The 10,468-nt window shown below is 35.7% G+C and overlaps 1 protein-coding gene across 1 annotated transcript; it reads left to right on the forward strand.

The window, feature by feature from the left end:
- Positions 1–6,641: 6,641 nt before the first annotated feature.
- Positions 6,642–10,258, forward strand: LOC136226136 (protein HOTHEAD). Its single transcript, XM_066014470.1, has 5 exons — positions 6,642–6,807; positions 6,886–7,527; positions 8,750–9,153; positions 9,225–9,775; positions 9,993–10,258. The coding sequence occupies exons 1-5, from the start codon at positions 6,720–6,722 to the stop codon at positions 10,060–10,062; spliced, it is 1,755 nt and encodes a 584-aa protein (XP_065870542.1). The 5' UTR covers positions 6,642–6,719; the 3' UTR covers positions 10,063–10,258.
- Positions 10,259–10,468: the final 210 nt, after the last annotated feature.

Consider the following 10,468-nt stretch of genomic DNA (forward strand, 5'->3'; position numbering starts at 1 on the left):
AGTCGAGTTGGGTAAGTTCCTAGGGTTCATGATCTCTCAAAAGGGGATAGAAGCTAATCCCGATAAAATCAGAGCGATCGGTGACATGGAACCCCAAAAAAAATCTTAACAACATCCAAAAATTGAATGGAAAGATTAACGCTTAAGGGCACTTCATATCATGTTCCGCGAAACGATGCCTACCTTTTTATAAAAGCATCAAAGGAGAAAAAACTTTGAATGGACTAAAGAATGTCATGAATCATTTGAAGAGTTAAAACAGTTCTTATCTAGTCCCCCACTTTTGAGTCGACCGGTCATGGGTGAAACCCTCTACCTTTACATTAGTGTGGCCGATGAATCCATTGGAACCGTCCTAGTCAGAGAGGAAGGAGGAGAGAAATTCCTCGCCTATTACGTCAGCAGAGTTTTAAGGGATGCAGAAACTCGCTACCCCCATTCGGAAAAACATGCCTTCGTTTTAGTAATCACATCACAAAAGCTTCGACACTACTTCCAGAGTCACCTAATAATTGTCAGGACGGACTTACCTTTGCTTAAGATCCTCCAACGACCAGAAACATCTGGCAGGCTGGCGTAGTAGGCCCTAAAGCTGGTAGAGTTTGAGATCACATTCGAACAAAAAAAAACCTTCAAAGCTCAGGCCCTAGCGGATTTCCTGATTGAAATCCCAAGCCACACATGCAAAACGACTATCTCCAAGAAATCTGAGAAGTCTTCATGGACGACAACTCGGGTAGCAAAGGTGCATGGATCGACATCTTCATAAAGGGACCCAATGGGATTCTTCTGAAGTATGCAGTAGCACTCACCTTTTCGGCCACGAATAACGCGGCAGAATACGAAGCGTTAATCCAATGCACCCATTCAAATTCAACTCTCGAGTTGGACAAGCACTTAACATTTCCTTCTTTTTCTTAATAGGCGAACTCTTCAAGGGTGTAAGTATGTACTTGGTTCTGACTTTTTGTATGGTGTAGGTGTTTCTTCTTCCCGCCTGGGAGGCATCACAATCAAATTGCCACTTCCTTCCTAATAACATGTGATAAGCATCCATCTCTACAACATCACATATAACTTCATCTTGATAAGCCTTAATGGCGAAAGGAACCGTACACTGGTGAGTAACTTGAAGCTTCTCCACCTCATTGACCCAACCAATGCGTCTAGGATGTGGCTCAGGAACCAAACCAAACTTGCTTAAAACGGCTCTACTGATGATATTCACTTGGCTTCCTCTGTTGATTATCACCTCACATTTCTTTCGAGGAACTAAGCACCGAGTTCTAAATAATTGATGTCGTGGGTCATGTTCTTCTTCAATAGACATTAGCACCATTGTCAACAGATACACAACTCGCTTCTTTCCATCACCATCACCTTCATAGGTATCTTCATTTTGGTTCCATTTAACATTCCCCAACTCATCATCATAATGGAATCTACCTTCATCATCTTCATAAGTATCTTTGTTTATGCTCCACTCAACATTTCCCAACTCATCATTATAATGAAATCTATCTTCATCATTTTTGTAAGTAGTCTCGTGTTGATTCCACTCAATGTTCTGTAGCTCATCCTCATCATAATAGAACCCATCTTCGTCATCTTCATAGGTGACTCCGTGCTGGTTCCACTCAATGTTCCGGAACTCATTCTCATCATGGTAAATTCCATCATCTTCATCATAATTCTATTCATTTGCATCATGATGAAATTCACCATCATCACATAATTCATTCTTGGAACCATTCTATTCATTTTTGCTCGAAACGTAAACGTTTTTGTGGGAAAAAGTAAATGTTCGCTTGAAAGTAAAGTTTTGAAAAATAGAAAGTGCACAATTTGACTTCCAATTAGAGGATTGTGAATTTCAAAAGAACGACAAAGGTTCATAATTAATCTTGCATTGACATGAAGTTTAATTAGAAGTGGGCTAATCGCAATAATTGATATTGAAAATGTAGAGAATTGTTGTGGGATTGACTAGTTGGGGTTGGAATTGTTGCCCACACTCTCTATTTATTTATAGCTTGTAGGAACAACTGCCTTTTGCCAAAGTGCTAGAAAATACTTATATTTATTTAGTTTTATCTCACTTCTCCACAACTCCTCAATTTCTTCCTTAACTTCCTCCTGTACATTTGTGTGTAGATCATTTTAGTTCTTCCACTCTTCACTTTCTTCATTTTCTTTCTATTTTACAAAATACTATTATACATAATTTCCATCATGAAAATTATAGAAAAATAAAAATTATAAAAATATAGAAATGTTATATTAAAGCAGGCTTTTCCTAAACGTATTTGTTTGTTTGACAGAAGTATCTGAAGCATAGATTAAATAATAATAATAATAATAATAATAATAATAATAATAATAATAATAATAATAATAATAATAAGAAGAAGAAGAATAAGAAGAATAAATAACTCTCTTATCTGCCTGATCTTAAGAAGAATAAGATGATTATATAGATAGGCATGATATGATGTTATCTGGTACAGATGTGTTATAGGTATGGTTTCATCTGTAACTCACCCATCCACCACCACCACCTATACTATTACTATCTTATGTTATGTTCAATTAAATTGGTCAATTTTACTGATATATATACTATGATAGTTACATATATATGTTTCTTATTGCTATCTGAACCATCCATCAATTGGATTTATATTCATCATAGTTGACTATTCTCCTTTGGATTTATAGTAACATTTATGCTTTTATTTCCAATTTTAGTGCATTGCTTATATATGATACTTCATTTCACTATATTATGTTTACTTAGATATGAGCATAAAATTTGGTTACTCAAACTTAGGATTCAAACTCTTACCACTCAAACCTTTAACAGCTGAAACCAACCTTAATTGGTAAATGTATTAGTTTTAGTTTTGAAATAAGCCAATGTAGAAAGAAGCATATTCACGTGTGAAGTAACTTTTTTTAGCGTCACCTTTGGGCAAAAACTGCATAGTTTATGGGCTTTTAACGACTTAATGAAAACATTGGGCCCTCCCTTTCGAGCAGTTGCATTAATCAGGGCCCAATACTTATTATTTAAAAATAAGAAATTTACATAGAAATTCATTTTTAAAAAATTATCTATAATTTTAATTATTTATTTTATATTATTTTAAATATATTTTAAAAATTAAGATTTATAAATTAAGGGTTTAAAATATATTTTTTTAAGACTTAAAATTTATAAATTGGGTTTTTTTTCTTGGTAAAATAGAGTAGTCTAAGGGCTACCAGGGCCACAACCTGGGGAAGGAGACGCCCAGGACATATTGGAGGAGGATTTCATGAATTATACTAGGGGGTTAATCAAGGATATGAAATCCCAACGGAAGATCATAGGTAAAGTTAGCCACGCGGTCCGCACTTCTGTTTCCTTCACGGCACGTGTGGGATATTACCACCATCCAATCTCGGTTCAGCAGCACTTTAATGACGTCAATCAAGTTATAAAACTCATTTGGACTGAGATCCTCTCCCCCCACAAGGCTGATCGCAGTTTGGCTATCAGATTCCACCTCACAAATCTTAGACCCTTAGACTAAGCAAGCGAGAGACCTTCGTAAATTTCCTAAAGCTCGGCCTTAGTGATTGAACAAGATCCAATATTTTTGGTAAAGCCTGTGATCCACCTGCCATTGTGGTCTCGGATCAAACCACTGACAGAAGCACAGAGAGAGTGGCCTTTAAAGGCCCTATCCATATTAAGTTTGAGCCATTGGTGTCTCGGTCTCTTCCACGAGATTAATTGTTCAGCCTTGGGAAGGTACTGGTTCTGGGCGCCTCTCAGCATACAGTTATTAGTTTGTTTGACCTCTTTGCAAAAGGCTTTTATACTCTGAGAGAGATCAAACCAAGTCTTCGATTTATGCTCAAAAAATTCCGAGTTCATATTCCTCCAAAGAAACCAGCAGACGATCCCAAAGAAGACTCTCCACTCTAACCCCAACCATTGTGAAGAACACTTTAAATTCGACATGAACCATGAGTCTGCCTCTTCCTGGGTGAAAGGATGAAACAAGATAGGATTGAGGAGATGAAGCCAAACCATTCGGGCTTTAGGGAAATCTCGTAAAATATGGATCAAGTTCTCATCGCCAAGGTTACAAATAGCGCAAGAGCTAATTAGAGAGAGATGGCGGCGACATCTCTCAACATTAGTAAGCAGTTTTCCTTTATGAACCAGCCAGAGAAAGCATTTGATTCGTTAAGGCCCTGGACAATTCCAAATCCAACTCCAATATGAAAAGATGGTGGAGCCAAATGAATCCTCTTGAAGAGCATAGACTGAGCTAACACTGAACCTGTCGTTCGAGATTCCAATCCAGAAGCAATTGTCTTTCATTCGATCACCACACGGAGGCAAAATAGAGGCAATCTGAAGAGTGAAAATATGAGGTAGCGGAGGGAGAACTCGGTCCACTTCCAATTACCATTACTATCCACCATGTCCTTCACCCTTAAGCTTAAATCATAGTTTGCAAGGGTGCCAGTAGAAAGGAGTTTCAACGGGCCTAAATCACCCGCCCACACATCAGACCAAAACTGAGCTCTAAAACCATCACCGGCGTGCCATTTGGTCCCCATAATAACTTCATCTCTCACCTGCAGCAGGGCCCGCCATAACGGAGAAGAGTTCTTTCTGATTTAATCATGGCATCGAAGTAAGAGGAACACTTGTACTTGCTCATAATTATCTGCACCCAAAAAGAATGAGGCTTATAACTATCTGAAACTCCAATTCCATAAGGAAAGAGTTATTCTGTATGCGCATTTTCCGCAGGCCAAGACCTCCAAAGTTAGAAGGGAGGCAAACGTCATCCCACTTCACAAGACTCATTTTCCTTTTATCTCCATAACTTTCTGATAATGTCTTCAATCCGCTAACAGAGAGAGCTAGGGAGAGAAGTAGACTGCATTGAGTAGTAGGAGATTGAAGATTGAAGCTAACACAGACTTGGCAAAGGTGAGGTTTAGAATTTTCAAATTAAGATATAAAAGTATAATTTATTTATAATATATAAAAAAGTAACATCTAATTATATTTTTATAATTAATTATCAATTTCACGTAAAAACCTATAATATATAACTCTGCTAATTGAAGAGCTTTTTCTTTCGTTGTCGACTGAGCCACCGTTTGATTCATTGGATCTTTCAAGCCCACCTCCTCCTAAAAGCGTAAGGACGAATACTACTATACTAGCAGCTGTATCAATTTCCTTCCTGTATTTTTATTTTTTTTTTAAAAAAATCTTTGCTGTATTGAGAAATTGTACTATCATTTTTCTTAATATTTTATTCCTTTATTCCTACGGAGCAAGTTTCAATTTATTAATAAAAGGAAAAGTTTCAATTTTACCTAAAACGATTTTTTTTTTAAGAATGTAGATGTATCCATAGTAATTTTTGCCTTGCCTTGAGGCCTTAGAAACATATGGGTGGATTATTTCCTTATTTAATAAAAAAATTAATTGCTGTGTAGTCTATTTACACATACTCTTTATAATTGGTGGAAATATATATATCTAACTAGCTAGTGAAATTGGTCAATTTAATAATGTTTAAATATATGTATGTATGTTTACATTTCCTCAACTAGATTAAGCTATATATTAGTATATTATATATTCATATATATATATATATATATATATATATATAAAGCATTGTGACATGCTTAAGCCATAAATTAGATTAGGATCCATATTTCTAACAAGATCATAGACCAAATTAATTACAGGAAGTTGATTTTAGAATTTGTAGTAGTTGGCAGGTGCAATAGTTATTGCTCCCAAGGTCTTTCATTAAAAACATATACATATAAAGAGTAAACACCATGAGAAATTTTAATTAGCAGCACATTATACTAAATTTGCCAGGTTAATCAATACATAAATAATGCCTTTATTCATAGGTTATATTTATTAGGCTTAATACATCATTTACCCCCTGAACTTGTCCAAAATGGTTGATTGGCCCCCTGAACTTTTAAAGTGTCTCGATAGCCCCTTGAACTTGCATAAAATATTCAGTTAGCCTCCTGAACTTGCATAAAATGTAATCAATTAATCATTCTGTTGTAAAAAAGTAAGTTAAATGAGGAAGATATGTTGCACACATCTTTAAAAAGTAAAACGACCAAGGTAGGGATATGCGATTATAATATTAGAGAAAAAAAATGTTTTATGGTTGAATAAGTAAGAAAATCTTTTTTAACATGTTTTAATCTATTTTGTGAAGTATATAATAATATTATAAGGCACGTGTAACATATCTTCCGCATTTGATTTACTTTTTTACAACCGAATGATTAATTGATTACATTTTACGCAAGTTCAGGGGGCTAACTGAATATTTTATGCAAGTTCAGGGGGCTGTCGAAACACTTTAAAAGTTTAGGGGACCAATCAACTATTTTAGACAAGTTCAGGGGGCAAATGATGTATTAAGCGTATTTATTATTTTGTCTGATTTATGTTAATGGTAGCAAACACATTTAGGTTAATCTCACACATCATGCATTAATTTGTAACTTAGTATAGTGCTCCTTTAAATGCATATACTTCTCCTCTTGATTTAAAGTTTGTGCATCTTTTTATAAATCAACCCAAATGCTCTTTAGACCTTTCTGTATATTTAAGGCCCTGTTTGGCATTTTAGATAACTAATCCATTATTTAGAAAAATTATGGGTTTGTTGCTCAGGAAATTTCTTGAAAATAATGTTCTTCTTGCTGGAATTTTCATGTTTCATTGCTTCTGTAATTCAGAGAAAGGTACTGGTTTGTGTCCGTTTCGGTTTTCGTTTCCGTTTCTTGTTTGAGTTAATATTAATATGTTAATTTTGCATTCAGCGCCATATTACACATTTGTTCAAGAAGCAAGCTCATCTCCGCGAGTAGTATGGTATGATTACATAATAATCGGGGGAGGAACTTCCGGGTGCCCGTTAGCCGCAACTCTATCGAGAAACGCGTCAGTTTTAGTCCTCGAAAGAGGCGGTTCGCCCTACGGGAATCCGAACATTACCAATATCGGAGATTTTGTTGCTTCTCTTTCGGATATCTCCCCCGATTCCCCTTCTCAGCTGTTCATCTCGGAGGACGGGGTGTACAACACGCGGGCACGTGTTCTAGGCGGAGGGAGCGCTCTAAATGCAGGGTTTTTCACACACGCGGGTCCGGGGTATGTGAAGAAAGCTGGGTGGAGAGAGATTTATGTTAAAGAGGCATATAGATGGGTTGAAAGTAAGGTAGCATTTGAGCCTGAATTGTTGCAGTGGCAAAGTGCAGTGAAAGATGGGTTGATTGAAGCAGGAATATTGCCTTATAATGGGTTTACTTATGAACATATTTATGGAACTAAAATTGGTGGATCAATATTTGATAAAAATGGACATAGACATACTGCTGCTGATCTTCTTGAGTATGCTTATCCATCAAATATTTCTGTTTATTTGCATGCTACTGTTACTAAGATCTTGTTTACACCAAGAGGTAACCCTTTTTCTTCTTTTGTATCTCAAGTTGCTTTTTATAGTTTGAAATGAGGCATTTATATATGCACCATGGTCATGATGGTTCCGGGGTCGGAGGGGCTCGGGCCCCCCGACCCTGTATCCACCCCTGACTGTGAGTCAAGACTTATTCACAATCCAGGTCTATGAACAATGGATCGGGCTTGAACAAAGAAAATCGGTATCAGGTCCAACTTAATCAGGCGCGCCTATTTTTTACAGTTGGCTTATGATGAAAATAGAATGAACTAACTCGGTCGCTCTATTTATATTTTTATATATTAAATATAAATTTTAAATTTTATTATTAAAAGATATATATATTTTTGTAGTCTAATTTATATACGTTGGATTAGGGTTTTGTTTTTAAATTACAGCCTGACCTATTTAAATTATCCGCGGTTTGGGTTGACTTGTATGACTATAAAATACACTCTGACTTGTCTGATACATTAACATTCTAAGTGTGACTATAAAATGAAACTATACAAATCTTATTTTTTAATTCTAAAAATACAATTCCACATGCAAATATAGCTTTTATATCTAATATTTCTTTATATATAGTTTGAATTCATGCATTTATATTCAACTCGCTTAAACTAGATCTTGGATTCGAGCTCTAGCGATCGTAGAAAAATTTAATTGAGACACGATCCATCTAAAAGGTGTCTAACGAATCTCGAAAGAGAAATCAGACAAACTAAAAAAATATATATATTTATATCAAAGTAATATTACCGAAAACCCATAAAAATAAATAAATGTAAATAAATACAATTTAAAGAGAAATTCTACTTTATTTGATAACATTTAACCTGTAACTTATCTTAATTGATAAAATTTCACTCAATTTGGTTCATTAACTCCGATTTAATTTTGGGACGTTTTTTAGGAGAAATTTTACGGTATTTCAGGAGTAATACTCCGACCAATCAAAATTGTTTTTATCCCACTACGGAAGCATGATTGGTGGAAAAATATATACTTGTATATATATATTATGCATTGATTGGTAGGTAGTATTATTTAAAAGTACCTTAAAATTACTCGTTTTTTTAGTCCGCTAGCAGCTAGGCATGTTTAACCAATCATTATAAACATCAATAGTTATCTCATTAGTCAAAATTGAAAGATTAGAGGATAAATGCACAAAAATCTAGGGCATGAAGCACAAAGCATATAACGTGAAATTGTTACAGGGAGGCCATGGTCGAGACCAAGAGCTTTTGGGGTAATATATGAAGACGCCATGGGAATCAAACACAAAGCATTACTTAAAAAGGAGCACAAGAATGAGATTATCTTATCAGCAGGTGCACTAGGAAGCCCACAGCTACTTATGTTGAGTGGAATTGGACCTGCTCCTCATCTTCAATCTCTAGGAATCCCAATTGTTCGAGACCACCCCATGGTTGGTCAAGGCATGTCTGACAATCCAATGAATCTTCTCGTCGTCCCTTCTCCTCTTCCCGTCGAAGTCTCACTCATCCAAGTCGTCGGCATCACTCGATTCGGTAGCTTCATTGAAACAGCCAGCGGATTAACTTATGCTATCTCCTGGGCTAAACGGTTCGTCCGAGACTACGAGCAGTCCATGAATCAGGTAAATTTTCCGCACTCTAAACTGCACACCAGGTGTTTGATATTATGACTAACAGAAATTTTCGATACCAGACAGGCCAACATAACATGTTGACACCAGCAGCAATGGCGAGAGCTGTTGAGACTGTGAATTCTCTGGTGAACGCAACGCTAAAAGGTGGAGTAATTCTAGAAAAAGTTATAGGTCCATTGTCCACCGGCGATCTAAAGCTGAGGACGAGAAACGTGAAAGATAACCCGGCGGTGAGATTCAATTACTTTAAAGAACCGGAGGACTTGGCGAGATGTGTTAAAGGTATGAAAACGATCATTGATGTGATAAATTCGAAAGCGTTCTCGAAATTCCGATACAAATATCTTCCGGTACAAGCTCTGATTGCTTTAATGGCGAATCTGCCGGTGAACTTGAGACCGAGACATCTAACAACTGCAATTTCTTTGGAGCAATTTTGTATTGATACGGTGATGACTATATGGCATTATCACGGTGGATGCCAAGTCGGAAAAGTTGTTGATAATCAGTATAGGGTAATCGGCGTTGATGGGTTAAGAGTTATCGATGGATCCACTTTTCTTAATTCACCTGGGACTAATCCTCAAGCTACGGTTATGATGCTCGGAAGGTATAAAACTCCTCATTTCTTTGGTATAAAATATACATTTTTTAGAATAAATGGGCTTTGGCGGGTCAGGACTGGGCCTAATATCAATTTCTTCGGGTCTAACTGGGCTTGGCGGATACCAAGCCCATGAACAAGTTATTATGTTTTGATATGTTCTGAGAATAATAATTATTTGAGGAGAAATTCTAATTTAATTTCATAATGTTGTGATGTGTAGGTATATGGGCAAGAAGATATTGCGTGAAAGGTTTTATAAAAGGAGAAAATACGTACAACGAACTAATTGATTAGATTAAGATTTGGGGATCCATTTTTCATTCAGAATTGTTTATGTATTCATTTCTGAATTTTATTTTGTATATGACATATATCAGTGTACTTGTAGTTGGAGTGTTGGACCATTGTTTGCTTATTTATTATTGCGGTTCTTTTTAATTTAATTTGATTGACAAATTTAAGAAGTTAAAGTTTTCAATCAATTCAAAATCTGTTTAATTAAGGTTTATGATTTTTTTTCATTAAGTCTTTAATTTTTTATTTGGACATGTTATGATCTTTTAGTTTTGTCAAATTGAGTTTTTTTTTTTTTTATGACAATAAAACTCGATTTTAGATATAAAATTCAGTTAATAAAGTGCGATCATTTCACCAAACTGTAATGACTACAGAAAATTGTAAAATTTTGTATTTTGA

The sequence above is a fragment of the Euphorbia lathyris genome, chromosome 1 (assembly GCF_963576675.1).
Source record: "Euphorbia lathyris chromosome 1, ddEupLath1.1, whole genome shotgun sequence".
NCBI lineage: Eukaryota > Viridiplantae > Streptophyta > Magnoliopsida > Malpighiales > Euphorbiaceae > Euphorbia > Euphorbia lathyris.